We start from the raw sequence: 22081 nt of genomic DNA, 5'->3' as shown, positions 1-22081 counted from the left end.
TCTACCCACTTAGCATTTTTCAAATATACAATACGATATTGTTATGTGCAGTCACCATGTTGTGCATTAGATCCCCAGAACTTACTCATTGTGCATAACTGAAAGTTTGTACTCTTCGACCAACATCTCCCCATTTCTCCTTCCTTCCAGCCCCTTGCAATCACCATTCTACTCTCTGTTTCTATAAGTTTGACTATTGTAGATTCTACACAGAAGTGATACGAGACAGTATTTGTGTTTCTGGATCTTGCTTATTTCATTTAGCATGATATCCTCCAGGTCCATCCATGTGGTCACAAATCAGAGGATTTCCTTCTTGTTAAAGAGGGTGTTGGACTTGTTACTTCCTGGTTTATAATAACCTTTCTGTGGCCCCCATTTGCAACATGAGGTCCAAAGCCCTGCCTGATGTGGGCTCTTGCCATCCTTGCCTCCACCAACCTCCCTGCCCCTTGCATACTACCCGCCAGCCACCTTGCCCTTCCTTCTGGTCCTTCATAGAGCCAAGCTCTCTCTTGCTTCCAGGCCTCGGCATATGCTTTTCCCTCTGCCTAGAACATTCCTCTCTCATCCTCTTTGCCCAGCTAACTCACACTCATCCTTTTCTGTCCCCTCCATGCCCTTCCTTGAGAGAGTGCCCTTCCTTTTGTGCTCATACCTCTGTACCCACCCTCTCCTGCCTTGTAAGTATCTCTCTCTCTCTCTTTTTTGCCTGTCACCTTCATTAGACTGGGAGCTTCTAGAAGACTAGGACTTTGTGGCTTAATCATTGCATTTCCCCAGGGTCTAGCATAAGCATGCCCTGTCCCAGAGTAAGCTCTCAACAGACACAACATATAGCAACTCCTCCCTCGTTTTCTGTGAGGAAACTGAGGCTGAGAGGAGGGAGCATAATTATGGGCAAGCAGCGGCTGGTGACAACCCTAGAACTAGAACCCTGAACCTCCCCCTCTGAGCCCAGAGCCCCTTCTGGCTTAATTGTTCAGAAACAGTCTCAGCAAATGTCATTCGGCCCAGGGAACACAGACCCCCAACCCAACAGATTGCAGGGGTATCTGGATCTCCCAACCTGTGATAGGTTGGATCTCCTAACCTCTGCTTGGGCTGCTCATCTCTCTCTGTCCAGAGCTGAGCGGAGCTGCGCAGTGTGGGAGCTGAAACGACAGATAAGCAGTACAGGTCCCTTCTCTCCAGCTCTTCCCGCTCTGTTCTGAAGCCCCCTGCCCCATTTCTGAGAACAGATTCTCACCCACCCCTGTGCAGGTAAAGACTAAGCATTTGGGGGGCGCCTGGGTGGCTCTGTCAGTTAAGTGTCTGACACTTGGTTTCGACTCAGGTCATGATCTCGTGGTTCGGGAGATTGAGCCCTGTGTTGGGCTCTGTGCTAACAGTGTGGAAGCTGCTTGGGATTCTCTCTCCCTCTCTACCCCTCCCCTTGCTCATGCTCTCTCTCTCTCTCTCTCTCTCTCTCTCTCTCCCAAAATTAATAAACTTAAAAAACAAAAACAAAAACCTAAGCATTTTGCATTCCTCCTCACATTTTTACTGTGGAAGCCTGAGAGGACTGGCCTGGCCACCAATGGGCTGGAGCCGGATCCTACAGTCTCCCAAGAGAGCCAAGAGCCATTTGTTAAATTATCAAGAATTGATGGACCAGTTGTTAAATGGTTGAGAGCTGGAAATCTGCCTTGGTGGGAGTATTTACACCATAGAAATTCCCAAACACTACAAACCAGGACCCTCCCCCCAAAAGCCCATTGTTAAACATTTATCAACACATCTCTGACTAGCTATCTTCCTTCCCCCTACCTACCACCTACGCTACCCCTGCTCCCTCCCCTCAACCAAGGCTGCTTGGGACTCACTCTGATCCCTTGCAAAGAGCTCATTTTCAAATCAGTGACCAGTTCTTGCACAAGGGGGCAGGGTAGAATGTAGTTAGAAGCATAAGCTTAAAGTCAGACCAATCTAGAGTGAATCCCAGTCCTGCCTACAAGTCGCGTGACCCCAGGCAGATTTCTTACCCTCTCAGCACCTCCATTTCCTCATCTGTAAAATAGAGATAATAATAACACACAGTGCATCCGACTGGGTTGTTGTTGAGAATTGATTAATGAGGAATAACCCCAGAAAAAAAAAAAACTCAGATATTATACACACATGTTTCAGTGGAGCTAAAAATAACTTAAAGAATGTTATCTCTGCGTGTTCTGCAGAGGGAAACCTGAGAACAGAGCTGAGAAAGGACTTGTCCCAGGTACATTTCCTAGAAAATGGCAGAGCACAGCCTGCTTCTGTGTCTTCAGACCCCTTGTTGGTTGCTCTTTCCATTATTCCAAGTTGAGGGGGAAATGTGCTATGCTTGCATAGATCTCTGGCTCTTATTCACAAAAACTCAAAGCTGTCAGTAAAAATTAATCTATTCCAAGAGGGAGTATTATTTTGTTGGTGATGATGTTGCTATTTTTGCCTGCAAAAAAAAAATGTGCCTTCTTATAACATCTTTTCAAAAAAACTTTTCAGTAAAGTTTTCCTGTTATGAGAATAATACATACGCATCATAGGATAGTGGAAAATATTGAAACGTAAAAGGAAGAAAAAGCCATAATCACACAACCTAAAACCAATGAGCGTTTAACATTTTTATTTGGTAGGAGTGATTTTTACATAGTTGTGAGTATGCTATAAATATGATTTTTACCCTTTTTTTACTCACACTGTGTTATTAGTTAGGATAAATAACACCAGCTGCTATAACAAAGATATCTCAGAATCTTAGTGTATTGACACAGTAAAAATTGATTTCTCTAATATGCAAAGTCCAAAATGGATGTTTCTGGTTGGTGAAAAGCCTTTCTATATGACGATTCATGAACCCAGGCTCTTCCATCTCGGGTCCCCTCCATTCCTTAGGCCTCAGAGTTCACTTTTCAGTGAATCCAGTTGGCAGATGGGGGCAGTGAAGGAGCATGAAGGACATTATGGGAGGTTTTTACGAGCCAAATCTGGCACACCGTATGCCACTTCTACCCACATCCCCTTGGCTGGAACTATCACATGGTCACACACCTAACTATAAAGGGGGTTAGAAAGTGCAATTTAACCATGTGCCCAAGAGGAAAAGGAAATGGATTTGGTGAACAACTGGCCATTGTCTGGCACAATCACAAATCACTTTTTCCACTTTGCAAATAACTTTTTTGCAACGTCTGTAACAGAATGCTCAAGTGTGTGTAATTCAGATCGGCGCCCCTGGCATTCAGAATTGAGCTCAGCATCCCTGATACAGCCTGTAAGGTTCCACATGACCTTGCACCTCTCTGCCTTGCCAATCACATTCCCTGCTCATCTCCTCCTCAGGTGCCTCTTTCGGCTCCACCGGGATCTTCAACAACTCTTGTTTCTCATCCTGTCTCCTTCCTTGGGAACTTCGCACTTGCAATCCCTCTTCCCAGGACCCTCTCTCCCTCACTCTTAGCTAACTCCTTCAGATCTTGGCACAAATGCCGCCTCTCCAGAAAAGCCCTCTTTGACCCCCACTCTAAGTTAGGTTCTTGCTGTAGTTCTCTCTCGTAGCACCCTGTTCTTTTCCTTCATCTCACTTAGTGTAGTTTGTGAATACATATTTATCAGTGCATTCACTGTTCAATGTCTACATTTCCCGCCACACTACAAAATCCACGCGATCTAGAACAGTGTTGACATTGCTCACCCTTCCTCGGGTGCCTGTCTAGCACGTGCCCAACAGGTGTTAGGTGGTAGTTGATTGAATGCATGTTATCATAATATCTCATAACGTGTCCATCACAGTTTACTTGGTGCTTGTTCTGTTATGTGGGCATTCTGTTCATTTCTGATATTTTGCTATTCTAAACAAGCCTGACTCTTGCATTGTAGCTGGAAGGAAAGGATTTGGTCCTGCTTTTCTTGGCCCATCCACCCAACCATCTTCTCTTCATCTCTCTCCTCTCCCCTGCGCCCAGCCCTGCCTTAGGCTCGCTAGCTTTGTGACTGATCACCATTGGAACCCTTTGGACCATCAGATCACGGTCCCTCAGAAGGGTGGCTGTGGGACAGGCCACACCTCCCATCCTGCCCCTCCTCTTAATTCCCTGCACACCCACTGCCAAAACTCAATAGATTCATCAAACTTTTCTCCAGGCTTGGACCTATAAAAAGCATTTTCATGTAAGAAAAGTAGTTCAAATAGAATGCAAAATATGACTTGTATTAGTCTAAGGCACAGGCAGAAAAAAAGTATTTTTCACCTTTGTAGAGCACGTGGGTAGACATGCACAATTGTTTGATATTTCTCTTTTAATCGGCTGTCCTTTGGAAAACAGAAGGCACCTTCTTCAAGCAACTCTATGCCTTTTTAAAAATTGTTTTAATGTTTATTTATTTTTGAGAGAGAGAGAGACAGACAGACAGACAGAGTGTAAGTGGAGGAGGGGAAGAGAGAGACAGACACAGAATCCGAAGCAGGCTCCAGGCTCTGAGCTGTCAGCACAGAGTCTGACACGGGACTCGAGTCCACAAACTGAGAGATCATGACCTGAGCCGAAGTCAGACACTTAACTAATTGAGCCACCCCGGTGCCCCAGCACCTCTACCCTTGATGGAAAATCTGACCAGCATTCAAGCCCCAGTATTTTCTCCAAGTCCTCATGGTTCATTTGAAACCAGCGTTGTCCTGGTTGGAGGGCTGGCAGCAGAACAGTCCAAGGTGGGCTTGGATCATCTACGCAGACAGCAGTGCGCTGACCAGGATTTCCTGTCCCCCTTCGGTTTCCAACTCCTTAGAGATTCTGCTGCCTGTGTGACACGTCAGGGCACATCTTGTTCCCTCAAAGCACAAATGAAGCAGTCAGATGAGCATGCTTATTCACACCTCCCAGAGACCTATCAACTGCCAGGGACAAGAGTGTAGTTAGGGTCATATTAAAGATGGAAATTCTTCCCTAAATGCACATGACCTGCAGAAACTATGCCCCTTAGTGAGCCCAGGGCTCCAGGGGGTTAGGCTGAGATGAGCAAGTCTTCACTCTGTCCAGCCTCCAGCTCCAGCCCGACATCAGATCATGTCTGGGGCTGGGCATCCCTAGCCCCTGCTGTGAAATTGAAAGCAACCAAAAAGAAAGAAAAGAAGAAAGAAAGAAAGAAAGAAAGAAAGAAAGAAAGAAAGAAAGAAAGAAAGTAAAAAGAGTTCCAATGTAGGACTTGACCCATACAATTCATAAACTGCTGTTGGAACAAAAAAAAATTTTTTTTTTTTTTTTGGCAGAAGAGAGCAAGCGAGAATGCAATTGGGGGAGAGGGGCAGAGGGAGAGAGAGAGAGAGAGAGAGAGAGAGAGAGAGAATCTCAAGTACTCAGTGTGGAGCTGGACGCAGGGCTCGATCCCATGACCCTTGCATCATGACCTGAGCCCAGACTCAAGAGTTGGGCTCAACCAACTGAGCCACCCAGGCGCTCCTGGAATAAATCTCCCTCACTTAGTAGTGACACGTTAAAGGTGAACAATGGAAACAATTTTTCTAAGACGAAGCTGCCGAATCCTGCTGGCTACTGGAATCCTTAGTGTACATTTCATTCACCACTGATTTTCCTGGGGGTTCTGAACTGACACCAGGTGAAATTCTGCTAACTCCAATTCCCTGGAAGAATTATGAGTTACCCTTTATATGCAGCAGCCCTGTGTTATGCCTTTTTCATAAATACCTTCCTTAATTCTCACAAACAATCCTGACGAGTAGGTATCGCACTTCCTATTTTTCAAATAGGAGAATTGATGCTCAGAAACACTCAGTGACTATTCGGGGTCACACTGGGGGCAGTGTTGGCTCTTGTCTGGTGAATGCTGAAAGGGAAGTTTTTTCCATGTGTTATCCTGTGCATTCTGAAGATTTCTCCAACAAAGAAATGCAGCTTTATTGCTCCTGATTCAACCTGAACTGTTTGTTTGGATCGACTTTTATGAAACAGACTGTTTTCTTTGACATTAGCAACATCTCTTTCAGGAAGAAAAAAAAAATTCCTTGTAAATGATCCACTTGGTGGCTTTACTTCCATTATTTTATTTGCATTCCAAATCTGCTCTGTGGTCATTCTTTATGAACTCCTCCGAAGTTAGACTCCATTATCAATCAGCATGCCGTCAAGAAAACAGAAACCACTTCAGGCATTTCAGAGGGAGATTTAATACAGGGAACCGGTTACAACTTTGTTGAAAAGGATGGAGGAGCAAAACAGGAAGGTGCTGTCCCTGGAGATAAGTATTTACAGAAACTACTAAGCCCCTTGGGCTGCAGGAACAGAAGGGATATGGTATTAGCACTGCCTCTGAAATGCACAAAGTGATTTCTATTTTCTAGACTGCATGCTGATTGATAATGGATTCTAACTTCTGAGGAGTTTTAAGAATGACCCCAGAGCAGATTAGGAATGCAAATAAAATAATGGGGACCCAAGGACACTGGCCTCTGAGGCTCTTGCTGCTGCTGTTTCTGCTACTGTGGGGACCCCACCACTGGCCACTGAGCAGTCAGCTCAGAGCCCCCCTGCCCCCCGCTGCCAGTTCAGGGATGCTGGGGTCCACAGACACCTGCAGTCACTCAGAACTCCTGCTGCTACAGCCAAAGCAGGAAAAATATAGCTTTTCCCTTATGCATACTTTCTAATCTCTCGTGAATGCCTCTCATTAGCAGAACCTAAATGGAAACCAGCTGGCAGGAGATGGTGGGGAATGTGGTTTCGGACTTTGGGTCCCTGCAGCACAGAGGAGGATATAGACTGTGAGGCACCAGACAGAACTCGGCCACCATGCCAGCCAGAGCTACCCAATTCCGTTGCTTTGGAATGCAGCACGTCACAGGAACTGGTCTCGAGCGCACGTGATGATCCTCTGTTATAGCCTTGGGATCACACACGACGAAAGCTTAAAGAGAGTCACGGCGTTTATATAGACATAAAGAATATGTGTGTGGGGAGAAGAGCAAGACAAATCCCTGCTCAAGCTGGGCTTTAAGAAAGGCAAAGCTAGCCCAGCCTCCTGGCTGAAATGCCAGGCCACAGTGAGGCTGAAGCAAGGGCTTTACTCAGAACCCATCGCCTCTGTTCCCACCGTCTTCTCATGCAGGCTCCTTCAGGATGCAAGAAAGACATAGTCCCCATGACCTTTGGTGGCAGGTGTCTTAGGTCGGGTTGCCCAGGAAACAAATTCTGAGACAAAGATCTGCATACAGGAAGTTGATCAGGAACCAAACCTGGGAGGGAGGAAGTGAAGCAGGATTGGGCAAAGGGACAAGTTGAAATTGATCAGCTGTAACCATGACCTCAGCCATCCCATGGGGGCTTCTGGATCCCATGCTCCTTCACAGTTGCCCAGAATTGATGAAGGGGGTAGAACTGTGTCCCTTCACATTGACCATTGGATGTCGGCTGCCCCCCAGGGAGGGGGCATGACTGCCATTGGCACAGCTCCATTGGGGTGCTGGGCAACTCAGCAGCAGCCAAGATGCCTGACAGCTGGGGAAATGAGTGCCTTCTTCCCAAGGGGGCACTAGGACAGTACTCCACAGTGTCAACCCGGACAGAAGGCAGGTGGGAGTCCACTAGTGTTCAGGCCACAGTGTCCAGCCACCCTGGTGGTGCACTCTGAGCTGGCAAGAGAGAGAATCGGGTCCTCATGCTAGCCTGAGCCACTGTCACCACACACCGCGATGACCGGCTGCCAGAGCCCAAGTTTCTCTGTGTCCTTGTTTCCATACTACCATCCATTCTCTATCCAGCTGCCAGATCGATCTGCTCAACCCTTACATCAGATCACAGTACAGCTTTGCTCAGCCTCCCCACACCCGGGGCTCTTCCCTGTGCTTAAAATCCCCTCCAGAGCCTCCCATGGCCTCCAGGTCGGATGTGACCTGGCCCTGCCTACCTACCCGCTCCCTCGCTGTGCTCCCCCACCCTGGCCCTTTCTGTTCCCGCCCTGATTCTGCCCTTCCCCTAGAGCATCTCCCTCTTGTCTTGCAGCCTTCAACTCTTCTAGAAGCTCTTCAGTGAGGTCTTTCCTGACTGTGCAATAGACCTCTGCCCTCGCCCAGCCACTCCCTCTTATTTTCTTCATGGCGCTCTTCACTAACTAAAGTCATCTTGTTCATTTAGTGACAAACTTGTTTTATTTGTCTCTCCTAATCAAATATAAATCTCTCCAAGGATAGGAATCAGCACCTAGAAGCTAAGAACCTGGCCCAGAATAGGCAAACTTTTGCGGAAAGACACCTATTGGGCAGAATTTCGTGAAAATCACCTGATTGGTATGTGGGCTTCCTTGTGTCCATGTGTCCTTGTGTCTTATTGACATTGACTTGGCTGGGATAGTGCCCCCCGCCCCCGTCAGCCATGGGCAGGGTAACACAACTGGCTTTAGTGGTCAGACCCACCATGTGCCATGGTAACTCCTTCAGGAAAGAATCAGATGGCACATCTTCCTCAGAAGGGGGCTTCATGGAGCTTCCTGGCTTCTTCTCTGCACAGACCCTCTAAATAGCCCGTTATGTATCTGTGTGTTCTACACCACCCATTGGCTCATGTGGTTGGAGAACTCAGTCACTTGGGGGCTGATGTTTCTGAGAGGTGAGGACACCTTGGACCCAGATCCAACAGTTTATCCCTTTGACAGATGGAATCATATGCTATGGAAAATCCTTGCCTATGGGTTGGAAAGCTTCCTGGTACTTTAAATCTTTTTTATTAAAGCTCTCTGCTATTAAACATCTTTCAATAAGAATTACTACTGCCATTTACTGAGCACCTGCTGTAGGTCAGGAGCTGTGCTAGGTCCATAGCTCCGTGCTCAGGAATTTGCCCGAGGGGGCACTGTCCAGGTTTGTGATACTTGGACACTGGCCTCCTTCCATTGCATTACCTGAGACAGAAGGAGGAGCTACTGTTAGTAAAAATAGTTGTTGTGAAAAAAACTAAAATGTGACAGCTCTTACTTCAAAGATGGAGTAATTAGTTTTGTTTACAAAGTAAAGGGAGGTTCTCATCCCTACCTCATACTCCAATCGAGTGTCATTCTGTCCAAGTTTCGAAGACCATTTCAGTATATACTTTTTCATTTAACTAATAGAGATTCTGCAGCTATATTAAAAGCTGTAAGTCATCAAGACAGTATAGTACGGGCACAAAAACAGACACATGGATCAATGAAACAGAATAGAAAACCCAGAAATGGACCCACAACTCCTATATGGTCCACTAGTCTTCAACAAAGCAAGAAAGAATATCCAATGGAAAAAAAGACAGTCTCTTCAACAAATGGTGTTGGAAAAATTGAATGGCTACATGCAGAAAAATGAACCTGGACCACTTTCTTACACCATACACAAAAATAAATTCAAAATGGATGAAAGACCTAAATGTGAGACAGGAAGCCATCAAAATCCTAGAGGAGAAAGCAGGCAGCAACCTCTTTGATCTCGGCCACAGCATCTTCTTACTAGACACATGGCTGAAGGCAAAGAGAACAAAAGTGAACATGAACTATTGGGACTTCATCAAGATAAAAAGCTTCTGCACAGCAAAGGAAACAATCAACAAAACTAAAAAACAACCAATGGAATGGGAGAAGATACTAGCAAATGACATAGCTGATAAAGGGTTAGTATCCAAAATCTATAAAGAACTTATCAAACTCAACACCCAAAAAACAAATAATCCATTAAGAAATGAGCAGGGGCGCCTGGGTGGCTCAGTCGGTTGGGCGTCCGACTTCGGCTCAGGTCACGATCTCGCGGTCTGTGAGTTCGAGCCCCGCGTCGGGCTCTGGGCTGATGGCTCGGAGCCTGGAGCCTGCTTCCCATTCTGTGTCTCCCTCTCTCTCTGCCCCTCCCCCATTCATGCTGTGTCTCCCTCTGTCTCAAAAATAAATAAAACGTTAAAAAAATTTAAAAAAAAAAAAAAAAAAAAAAAAATGAGCAGAAGACATGAATAGACACTTTTCCAAAGAGACAGCCAGATGGCTAACAGACACATGAAAAGATGCTCAACATCACTCATCATCAGGGAAATACAAATCAAAACCATGATGAGATACCACCTCACACCTGTCAGAATGGCTGAAATTAGCAACACAAGAAAAACAAGTTGGCGAGAATGGAGAAAGGGGAACCCTCCTGCACTGGTGGTGGGAATGCAAACTGGTGCAGCCACTCTGGAGAACAGTATGCAGGTTCCACAAAAAGTTAAAAATAGAGCTACCATACAATCCAGCAATGGCACTACTAGGTATTTACCCAAAGGATACAGAAATACAGATTTGAATGGTACAAGCACCCTGATGTTTATAGCAGCATTATCAACAATAGCCAAACTATGGAGAGAGCCCAATGTCCATTGACTGATAAAGGAATAAAGAAGATATATATGTATGTATGTATGTATACATACATGTATATATACAAATGCATATGTGTATATGACATGGTATTTGTCAGAAAAAGACATACCATTATGGTTTCCCTCATATGTGGATTTTTAAATAATTTTTTATGTTTATTTTTAAATTTTTTTTAAATATTTGTTTATTTTTGAGAGAGAGAGAGACAGAGCGCCAGCAGGGGAGGGTCAGAGGAGACACAGAATCTGAAGCAGGCTCCAGGCTTTGAGCTGTCAGCACAGAGCCTGACGTGGAGCTCGAACCCACGAGCTGTGAGAGCATGACCTGAGCCGAAGTCAGACACTTAACCAACTGAGCCACCTAGTCACCCCTATGTTTATTTATTTTTGAGAGAGAGAGCAAGCACACGAATGGAAAAAGGGCAGAGAGAGGGAGACAGAGGATTCTCTGCTGTCAGCACAGAGCCCGATGCAGGCTCAAACTCACAAAATGTGAGATCATGATCTGAGCAGAAGTTGGACACTCAACCGACTAAGCCACCCAGGCGCCCCGAAATTTAAGAAACAAAACAGTTGAATATATGGGAAGGGGGGAAAAAGAAAAAGAGAGAGAGAGAAACCATGAGAGACTTTTAATGATAGCGGGTTGATAGAGGGAGGTGGGTGGGGGATGGGCTAGATGGAGGATGGATATTAAGGAGGGCATTTGTTGGGATGAGCACTGAGTGTTGAATGTAAGTGATGAATCACTGAATTCTACTCCTGAAACCAATATTGCACTGTATGTTAACTAACTAGAATTTAAATACAATTTTTTAAAAAAGATTCTGCAAAATTTGTCCACATTTTATACCTACAAGTGTTTGGAGTTCTTCAAAGCTTGGCAGGAGATGGGTAAGTTAGATCTCCACCTTTATCAAAACACGAAATGTCCTCTTGTCCACAATGTCTGCATCTTTCCCAGCTGTGCAAAGTGGTCTATTTGCATAAAAGTGATCCTTTCAGAAGATGTTCTGTGCTTTTCAATCATCCCTAGAAATAAAATCACAGCTCCTGTCTCACCTTACGCTGAAATGTTTTCACACTTCAGGGAATTACTTGCCATCACCTGAATATGGAATTCAGTTGGCATTAGTTTCAAAATGATACTACTTTCAGCTGTCTACAGGATTTCAAAAAGGTGTCAAAGTGGCCTTAGAAGGTGTTTCTCGTTCTGAGAACAGGTTGGGTGATTCTCTTTGTTGCAAAAGCCGCAGGGCCTCAGACTTTGGGTTTCCACCAAAGGAAGATCCTTTTTGGTGCTTTCTCCCGAGAATTGAGTGGAAACCAAAGTATTGTCTGTGCTATTACTTGATGAAGCAAGAGCATAGTGAGAGTAAAGCAGTGTCTCTTTAAAACAATTTCTTTTTCTGGGGTGCCTGGGTGGCTCAGTCAGTTGAGCGTCCAACTTCGGCTCAGGTCATGATGTCGAGGTCTGTGAGTTTGAGCCCTGCGTCGGGCTCTATGCTGACAGCTCGGAGCCTGGAGCCTGCTTTGGATTCTGTGTCTCACTCTCTCTCTGCCCCTCCCCCACTCATGCTCTGTCTCTCTCTCTCTCTCTCTCTCTCTGTCAAAAATAAATACACATTAAAAAAATTTTTCAAACAATTTCTTTTTCTAATTGCATGTTAATGGAAAGATAGGAAAGAATTTATTTCTGGAATAGGAGCAACATGCTGTAGTGAAATGGCATGGGCATTAAAATCAAACTCGGATCTGACTCCCAGCAGCCTCACTTACAGTGAACCTAATATAGAGTGCATAACCTCTCTTGGTCTCAGTTTCTTGGTCTGTAAAATGAGGATCATCCCCCTTTCCACTCAAGCTTGTCAAAAAGATTCATTGATAGAATGTGTCGATTTCCTGCACGGTTACTGAATTTTGATGGGTCATGGGTCTTGGCCAAGGGGAGACCCCACCCGCTCTTCATGTCCCCGATTTATTTAGCCCAGCATATGGAAGCCCGGTATCAGCCAGCAAGGCAAATACAGCAGATGATGCTGTGTGTAGCCCCCGGGGTCCCTAATGAGGGATGCTCAGCTGCCTGTGACACAAGGCAGGTCTCACTGGCTCAAGAAGCTTAATTTTGTGCTGCCCCATAGCCCATTTATAATTGGGGCTGATGTCACCCCTCAGGAAGAACTTACAAAAACATTCTCTATCCTTAATAAGAAATACGAACCAACCTCCAGCCCCCTTCTGGTCCTCACGCCAAACAGTCTGAGCAGAGTCGCCTTAATGGGTAGGGCACAGGCGCAGAGTCGGGGCCAGGCTCCAAGGGCCTCATCTCCGCCTCCATCTTTCCAGCACCCCGGAAGACCTTGTCCCAGGATAACAGGACACATGGGTGTTTAATGGATAATCATGATAATAACAATGATGCATATCTCAGCTTTAATTCACGTGTGTTGTTTTCATTATTGATTTTGTGCTCTTCAGATGAACCAGATAAAGTCACAACTGGTTTTAAAACAATTAGTTTAATTTTGCCTCTGCAGTCTAGCGGGAACCTATTTTTTTCAATATTAATAGTCACATTGTACGATTTATGAATTTCAGCTGAGATCCATAGTGTCTGAGCTAATATGGCATTTCTCTTTTATTTTTGTTTGTTTTGTTTTTAGGGTCAAGTTGTGTTCCGGAATGGGGAGAGGATGGGGACCATTAAATTTACTCAATTTCAAGGTAGGCTTTTTGATGCTTATTCTTTCTAGTTGATGAGTTCTTATATGGGGATGTTGTGTTTCTGCAATAAAATACATCAAAAGAAATGAAAGTATGATGTTCCAGATAAGAGAGAGTAGAGTCAGTAGAAAACACTTCTCTGTGAAAACATTAGTTTCAACTTATTTAGAATATTTTTCTCAACTGCATGACTTCTCAGGCTATTCAGTCTTCCCACATGACTCTGAGAGGCTCGTGAAAGTATAGAGAGTGGGGGTCAAGCCCGCTCCAGTATTCTGAGAAAGCTTGCATTGTTTTTTTGATTATAGAAATTTTCAAACAGACCCTAAATTTGAGAGAATTGCATAATAAACCCTGTGTACCCATCACCTGACTTCAACCATCATCTGCGTTTTGCTAATCTTGCTTTATCTGTACTCACCCACCTCACCCTTTTTTTTTTCTGTAATGTTTAAAACAGCTCCCAGACATTATCTCATTTCAATCTATAAATACTGCAGTATGCATTCCCAGTAGATAAGGACCTTTCAGAACATAACCATGATACTATTAGCCCACCTAAAACATTTAACAAAGTTTTTTTTTAAGTTTATCCATTTTGAGAGAGAAAGAGAGGGAGCACAGGAGCAGGGGGAGGAGCAGAGAGAGGAGAGAGAGAATCCCAAACAGGTTCCACACTGTCAGCCAGACTCGGCTTGATCTCACTAACCGTGAGATCATGACCTGAGCTGAAATCAAGAATCAGACACTTAACCGACTGAGTCACCCAGGCACCCCTGACAATGATTCTTAGTTGAATCTTAGACACTTCTAGTCTATGTGGATTCTCTGATTTTCTCCAAAAGGCCTTTACAGTGTGTGGGAGAATCCACACAAGGTCCACTCGTTGCATCTGGTTGATATCTCTTTTAACCCATAATCATCCCCCACGTGCTTGTTATAGGTCATTTTTTTTAAGAAACTAGGTCATTTTTTGGATTTTTCTGTTGTCCGTGTTCGAAGAGGTTCAGAAACCTTCCAGACCACGTTCCTCATGTAAGGTGGAAGTGGAGGCCCCGAGAGGGGTTGGGGCTTGTCAGAGAGTACAGGGCATCTGTGGGAGTGGGACTGGGCTTTCCTCCAGGTAGACACCTCCGTCAGTCATCAGCAGGTTTGTTAGCCAAAACCACTAGATGCACTGTTCTTTACCGCAGTTTTTTTTTAGCATCTGGATGTTTCTGGAAAATCCAGAAACAAGAGCAGTGCCTTCTGCGTCAGATCCCAAAGTCATCCAAGGGAAAGCAAAAAGTGAAATCGAGTTATTCAGGTTCATTCAGACAAATCCCACCGGATTGAGATCAATGAGGAGAGGTGTTTGGTACTATGGCTCCGTAATTCAATCTTCTAGACTCACCCATTCGTCTTCTGATGGCAGGTAATTGAAACGCATGTCAGCTCCCTGGCATGCACAAAAGATGTAATTTTCGGCAAATGTAATTATTTTCCCATTTGTTAGTCTTGCTTCTTCATTGGTTGAACCAAGTAAGCATCTTGGCAAAGATGCTTCCTTTTTTTTTCTTTTTTTGAGTGATTGTAACTAAATTCTCTTGTCACATTTCCAGTTCTCAAATTATATCATTCTGGGAGAATATTTTATAAAATATTGATTGGCTGATCACAGCTACAAGTGCGTGCCAATTTTATTGCCTTTTTTTTTTTTCATATGTTAGGATAAGGCACCAACCCCAGTGACTAGTTTTAGGCATTTGTAAGGAAAGCAGAGGAGCAAACAGAAGTTCAGAGGTGGGTCTGACCCACCTTAGCTCAAGTCCATATAGCACATCAGGCAAGTGACTTCACCTGTGTGGAGTTCTCATCTGTAAAATAGGAATATAATCCTATTTACCTTCTTGGAATATGGGAAGAACTCAATGAGATAACACATAGAAATATGTGCACGTATTTCTTGCTCAGCAAGTAGTAGCAATTATGATTAGCACTATGTCAAAAATTATGACACTTTTCTGGGGCAAATCCAGATTTTCTTGGTGTGTTGAAACCCCCCCCAGGTGCCTTTCCATCTGCCTGCCCTTTATAGCTTTTCCCCACACTTAGCCATATGTAGGACGTCAGACAGGGAAAGGTCTTAGAGATGATCCCACTCCACTACCTCATGGTGTAAATGGGAAACTGAGGCTCAGGGGAGGGAGCTGTTCTGCCCAGGGACACAAGCCAGTTAGTGGCAGAGCTGAGACTGGACCTCAGCTCCCCCTCCTTGTGCTCACATGCACACCTCTGCCTGTTTTCCCTTCACATTTGTGTCCAGTTTTTTTTTTTAATTTGTTTAATGTTTTATTTATTTTTGAGAGACAGAGAACATGAGCAGAGGAGGGGAAGAGAGAGAGGGAGACACAAAATATGAAGGAGGTTCCAGGCTCTGAGCTGTCAGCACAGAACCCGACGTGGGGCTCGAACCCACAAACTGTGAGATCATGACCTGAGCCAAAGTTGGATGCTTAACCGACTGAGCCACCCAGGTGCCCCTGTGTCCAGTTTTTATTGAACATCAGAGCTGGGCCTGCAGAGACTCCTGTTTATACAGGTTTTTTCTCATATAATTTATTGTCAAATTGGCTTCCATACAACACCCAGTGCTCATCCCAACAAGTGCCCTCCTCAATGCCCATCTCCCATTTTCCCCTCTCCCCCACCCCCAACAGCCCTGTTTGTTCTCTATATTTAAGAGTCTCTTATGGTTTGCCTCCCTCTCTGTTTGTAACTATTCTTTTCCTCCTTCCCCTCCTCCATGGTCTTCTGGTAAGTTTCTCAAGATCCACATATGAGTGAAAACATATGATATCTGTCCTTCTCTGACTGACTTATTTCACTTAGCATAATACCCCCCAGTTCCATCCACGTTGCTGCAAATGGCCAGATTTCATTCTTTCTCATTGCCAAGTAGTATTCTGTTGAATATATAAACCACATCTTCTTTATCCATTTATCAGTTGATGGACATTTAGACTTTTTCCATAATTTGGCTATTGTTGAAAGCACTGCTATAAACATTAGGGTACAAGTGCCCCTATGCATCAGTACTCCTGCATCCCTTGGGTAAATTCCTAGCAGTGCTATTGCTGGGTCATAGGGTAGATCTATTTTTAATTTTTCGAGGAACCTCCACACTGTTTTCCAGAGCAGCTGCACCAGTTTGCATTCTGTATGGGTTTTTTAAAAGTATTTACTTATTTTTGGGAGAACACAAGCAGGGGAGAGGCAGAGAGAAGGGTGACAGAGGATCCGAAGTGGACTCTGCGCTGACAGGCTGACAGCAGCAAGCCTGATGTGGGGCTCGAGCTCATGAACCACGAGACCATGACCAGAGCCAAAGTCAGATGCTCAACCGACTGAGCCACCCAAACACCCCTGTTATATGTTTTTAAAACATAGATCCTGTTGATAGAGGGATTCTGTTATTTGGGGGCTGAAATGAGCCACTAGAATGCTGGGGGCATGTTCGTGTCAGCACAAGAGTTCATTTTCCAAATGTAAAGGGTCTCAGAGGTGCACTGTCTGCCTGGATGGAGGGGCATTGCATTATTGAATAGGCTGACCACCTGAAGGGTGCCTGGTTATCATCTGGGAAACTGAGGCCCGGACAGGGGAAGTGACTTGGCTGGGGCAGACCCATCCCATGGTGAGGTCATTCCTTCTAGTCTCTGGCCCCATGCTTCCCTGGGCTGGTCCACACAATGTTTTCTAGGACTTTCCAGGATTTGCCCATAGGATGGGCCTGCCCCTTATCCTGGATTACACACTCTTAGATCTCCACTGGCCTTTCAAAAAGGCTTCTAAATGGGACCACCATGTTTTTTCTGCCGTGTCCTTCACGCTGACTCTCTCCCTGTCTGCTTCTCTCTCCCTTACTCCTGCCTTGTATTTAGAGGGGACAGTGAACAACAGGGCTTACTTCAGAGCTTGGCTCAGACAGCCACCCCCAGCAGTGGGGCCTCTCTTTGCAGGGGCTGCTTCAAGACTCACACTCAGGCTGTCTCAAAGCCCACTAACCTGATCTTGTAAGATGGCTCATCCCACCCTTCCTCTGAAGACCTCACGAGATGCTCTTTCAGCTCCTTGTTTGTGCAGAGCTCCTGGTGCCTTCCAGACTCTTGTACCTACCATAAAGGAAGCATTTTGTAGGAGGCTCTGTGTTTGCAAAACTAAAACACGAGTGAGTTGGAAATGGGAGGCAGCTTTGGAGAGAAGACTAAAAGGGGAGTCAATAAACCGTCCTCCTGCACTTTCTGATTCCAAAGCTGTAAAGTTGGTAGGACAAATGCCTGGAATTTGGTAGGCCTCCAGTACAAGTTTATTGAATTAATCTGGGAGCAAAAGACCTGGATTCAAGTCCTGGCTCTGAAACTTAGCAGCAGTGTAACCCTGGGCAAGTCACTTCGTCTCCCTAGGCCTTAACTTAATCCTCTGGAAAATGGGATGGCACTAATGCCAGCCCTTGCCCAGTTGGAGTGGGGAAAGGGCCACATGAGATCTTGCTCTATAAATTCTCAAGAGCTGGGAAGCTAGTCACATTCCTGATGCAGTGCCTGGCTTCTGGCCAGCTCTTGGTAATGCTCACTGGATTAGCTGGTGATAGGACTTGTGGAAATTTAAGAACATCTTCATTTACTTGTGGTTTGCAGCGACTTGTCTCACAAACAGCAGTTAGCCTTGACAGCAGAGGAAACCAAAGCTAATTCAAGATGGTGGCCATTGTTGCATCAGCCTGGAGAAACTACCTCTTTTGTAAAGTTAGGAATGCTGGGTAAACAGAACTGTTCTAAAATAACGTGCCAGGGTTAGATTCATGGCCTCCCTTGAGACGGAGGCATTTTTAATCCAGGAGAGGCTTCAGATCCCTACGAATGATCTCTCCATTTACTTCGTTTTCAAGGGTTCCCAGAGCTTTTAACTGTCAACAGGACAATCGTAGAGTGTAGATGGTGGATGCCATCAGTGGCACATCCATACTCCCTGAGCATCCATTATTTCCAAAGAAATAGCTCATTAAAGGCACCTGAACCCCTCACCCTGTGCAAGGAGAAGGCCAGACGTCCAGGGAGTTAGCCCTTCCAGGGACAGCCTTGCACCAAGGAGGAGAGAGAAGCAGAGGATAAACCTCTCAGTAGCCTTCCCTCTTGGGTGGGGAAACTGCAAGGTATGTTCTGCTCTGTCTCTGGGGGTCCCCAGTGGGATTTTGCCTCAGCTGCCCACCCAGAAACCTGCTCATTAATGCCCCTTTACTGGCTCCCTTCCCTTCCCTGTCTCACCTCCCCCACACCCCTTCAAGGTGCCCTAGGATCACCTCTCCAGTAAATTCCATGCCCTCTTACTCTTGCTTCGGGCGCTGTTCTGAGTGAGCCACCTGTGGTCAGAGCAGGAGTTAGCGTCCTGTTGGCCGCACACCTTGGGTGGAGTGGGGGGTCAAGGCCCGGACTCCTTTCAGTTCCACATTCACTCACCCTCCCCCACGCTGTCGCTGACTTTCATGAAACCACGTGGAGAGGAGGATGAATGCCAGGGAATTGGCTTCTTTTTTCTCTCAAGAGAAGAAAGAATCCATGTTCCTGCCGAAGTCTAAACACGGTTGGGAGTTTGCAGCAGGGGAGGAAGTCGAGTGAAGCCATGATTAGAGCCTTGTTTGTGCTCTTCGGCAGCTCTGAGCATCTGTGTGCTCCACTCGCCGGCCCTGCCTTCATTAGGCCTGTTTGTCAGAGTCACAGCAAATGACGATGTGCTCGAGTTTCACACGGCTTCTGTGCAACATAAAGGGCTCAGACTTTGGACTTTTATGTTTCGGCACCTGATTTGAAGGGCTGGGGTCTTGCATCACGCCAATGGCATAAATGTCATTTGGAAGGTACTTAGTGAAATGTGGGCTCGTCCTCCCCGCTGGCAGCCATTAATTACCTTTAGGTCTTTGGGGTAAGAGATATGGTTCTATGCAGTGCGCATTTCCTGAGCACCTGCCAGGCGCTTTACCAAGTCCTCTGAGGGAAGCCAAGTTGAATAAGGTACGGTCCCTGCCTCCCAGGGGCTTCGTGATTTCTCGGGCAGAGAGCCAGGACGATAAAAGTGGGAAGATGATTTCCCAGAACCTACTAGAAAACTTTCAGAGCTAGTCTGGCCCTTGTTTGAGATGCTCAAGGCTGGTTTTTAGTATCAAGGAGTGTGTCGTAGCTCCCTCCACCCAGCCGTGGGTCTGGAAAGGCCAGTTGGTTGGACTGCCGCTCGCCTTGGTATAATTAAGATGGAGACATAGTCCACTAACCTGCAGGATACGGTGCGGAGCTGTGGGTCAGCAAGAATGGAAGGACACACGTATATGTGGGCTCCTTGACGCTGGAAGCCTGACTCTGACACTGCCCAGCCTTTGTGATGCAGGCTTACCTTTCAGAGAGCCCAAGAAAGGTAGCCTGGAAGACAGAATTATTAACAGACCTGGTGTTTCATTGAGCTATAGACGCTCCATGTTGAAGGGAGCCCTGACTCTCTTTTGCAGCATTACCTCTACTTAAATGCCTCCGGTGATGGGGAACTCATCTCCTCATATGGAGAAAGTCTATGAGTGTTTGAAGTCTATGCCTCTTCATCACTAGCTAGGTGCTGTGGCTTAATCTCTCTAAGCCATCATTTTCAGCATTCAGTTTAAAATAGTAAAACTAAAGGAGATCACTTTCTTTGCCTTGAGTGATGGTGACAATTCGATGGTGTGAAGCTATGAACAGTTCGGTGACTGGCACAGAGAAGGGCCATGGCAACTGTAACCCCAGATTTGCCCCCCCCCCCCAGAATTTCTTGAGAAAAGTAAGATCTTCCTCCCTTAGGACACATTTCACGTTCCTCATTTCATGGGACATTGTTATCATTGGTCCAGGAAAGCCCCTCTCTGTTTGTCTATGCCCTTATCTCTAGCATTTGTTCTTATCCTGCACTCCCGCCTCCCCCAGGAAAGGGAAAACACTCTGAGTGTTTTAATGCATATATTGTGTTGATATGTCCTCACAAAATGTGGATTAATGTCTTGAATGCATATATTTTGATTTATATCAATGCAACTGGGTTATATATCTTTTTCTGTTTCTTTGTCTTTCTTTTTTTTCCTCCCACTCAGCACTTTCTTTTTGGAGATGCTTCCATGTTTCTATGTGAACATCTGAGCCATGACTTTCACTGATCATTCCATGGGGTGCATTCATGCTTTACCCGTCCATTCTCCCAGTGATAGACACCCAGGCCACCTTCAGCTCCCTACCTATATAAATAACAAGTATCCCCTTATGAACCCAACTGGGCATTTATTTAGGACAAATGTCCAGGAGCAGAACTGTTGGATGGGGAGGTGGGTGAACACTAAACATGCCTAAGATCTGCCAAATGGCTCTTTCAATACCCACACCCGTCTCCACTGCCACCAGCATGGAGATTCCTGTGTCCCTCCTCCCACAAGTACTTGCCAATCCCTGGCTCTCTCATTTTCTGTCCATCTAAAGGAAAAAGTAATATCATATTGTGGTTTTAAATATCATTTCTCTGTTAACTAATGAGGTTTGGGCATTTCTTCCCGTGTTTATGGGCCATTTGTTGATTATGACCACTTTTATTTTGAGAAAACTGTCTTTTCCTTATTAACTTGCTAGAGATCCTTATATATTCTAAATCTTAGTTTCCTTTTACCTTTAGGCTTTGTAGATATCTTCTCTAATTCAATCACTTGTCTATAAAGTATTTGTTGAACAGAAGTTCTTAATTTTGATTTGGATGAATTCCTTTTTCTCCCATATGGTTTGGGCTTTTGAGGTTTCTAAAAAATCATTTCCTGGCACCTTCATGCCAGGTCCTGACTGGATTTAGGGGGGTGCCGAGCTGGGTAAGATGCATCCATGCCCTCAGAGAGCTCCTGATCCAGTTGGCACAGACACAGAACCTCAAGTGCATACGACATGTGGTGAGGACATTCAGAAGAGGGGCAATTGGCTCCACCTGACAGATTCCAGGAAGGCTACCTGGGAGATGTGGCACCTGAGATAAATTCTGAAGGGCCAGTGGGAGCTAGCCAAGAAGAGAAGAAAAAAGATATTCTAGGTGCAAATAACCTGTTGTGTTTGTATGTGTCCTGTGCGTCCCCTGCTACTTAGCTTTTGTCCGGCCCAGTTTACCTAAGTCCATAGACAAATCTGCCCTTAGCAGGGTTATTATATTCCCAGGCCATTTGACCAGTGTCCACCTGGCCTGTTAAAAATTTCCAACCAAAGGTCACTGACATTAATTTGTTAAAAACATGGCAGCGGCATATTGTTTGTGAATACAGAGAAGAATGTTTGCAGGATTCGGGCCAAGGAAGCACAGAGTCTGTCTGCTCAGTGCTGCCGAGAGGTGCGGCTCAGCTCTGCTCCTCACTGGGTGACAGGAGGGTGACCCTCTAGGGCCTGTGCTCAGGCAGTGACCAGACCGGGGATTACTTCCTGAGGAATGGCTGGCCACCTGGAGAAGAGTAGAATCAAAGCCTGTGATCACCGTGCTCTGACCTCTGAAGAACCACCAGGAACAGGGGTCCATGTGATGTGTGCCCCCCCCTCCCCCCCCTCCCCCCCCCCAGGCAGAGCCAGGACCCGTGAAGGGAAGTCTCAGGAGGCAGATTTAAGCTTGGAATGAGGAAGACCCTTGAAAGCAATTGCAGAATCACCAAACAAGAGTTGGAGGCCGTGAACATCTCCCCGTCCAGCCTACTGGCTTTAGCAAAACCCATGAAGGGGCCACGACTTCCTGGGGGCTCCTCACTGAGGCGACAGGGGAGCCAAGACTAACTCCAAGGGTCCTGTCTACCAGCCAGAGTTCTTTCCTACCCCGAGTTTAGGATTTTGGTAGGGGGTCCTAGAATGAATGGAGTGATTGTGTTAGGCTTTCATGTTTTATTTTTG

The 22081-nt window shown here is 45.7% G+C and overlaps 1 protein-coding gene across 1 annotated transcript in view; it reads left to right on the top strand.

Moving 5' to 3' along the window:
* Positions 1 to 22081, top strand: part of GABBR2 (gamma-aminobutyric acid type B receptor subunit 2) — a 347631-nt gene that overhangs the window by 236773 nt on the left and 88777 nt on the right. Inside the window, exon 8 of the mRNA XM_060609214.3 lies at positions 13064 to 13124. Coding sequence (XP_060465197.1) covers positions 13064 to 13124 — 61 coding nt within the window. The remainder of the gene's footprint in view (positions 1 to 13063; positions 13125 to 22081) is intronic.

This window comes from Panthera onca, chromosome D4 (assembly GCF_046562875.1).
Source record: "Panthera onca isolate mPanOnc1 chromosome D4, mPanOnc1 haplotype 2, whole genome shotgun sequence".
NCBI lineage: Eukaryota > Metazoa > Chordata > Mammalia > Carnivora > Felidae > Panthera > Panthera onca.
The sequence above is the reverse complement of the archived record's forward strand: the minus strand, read 5'-3'. Positions and strand labels throughout refer to the sequence as shown.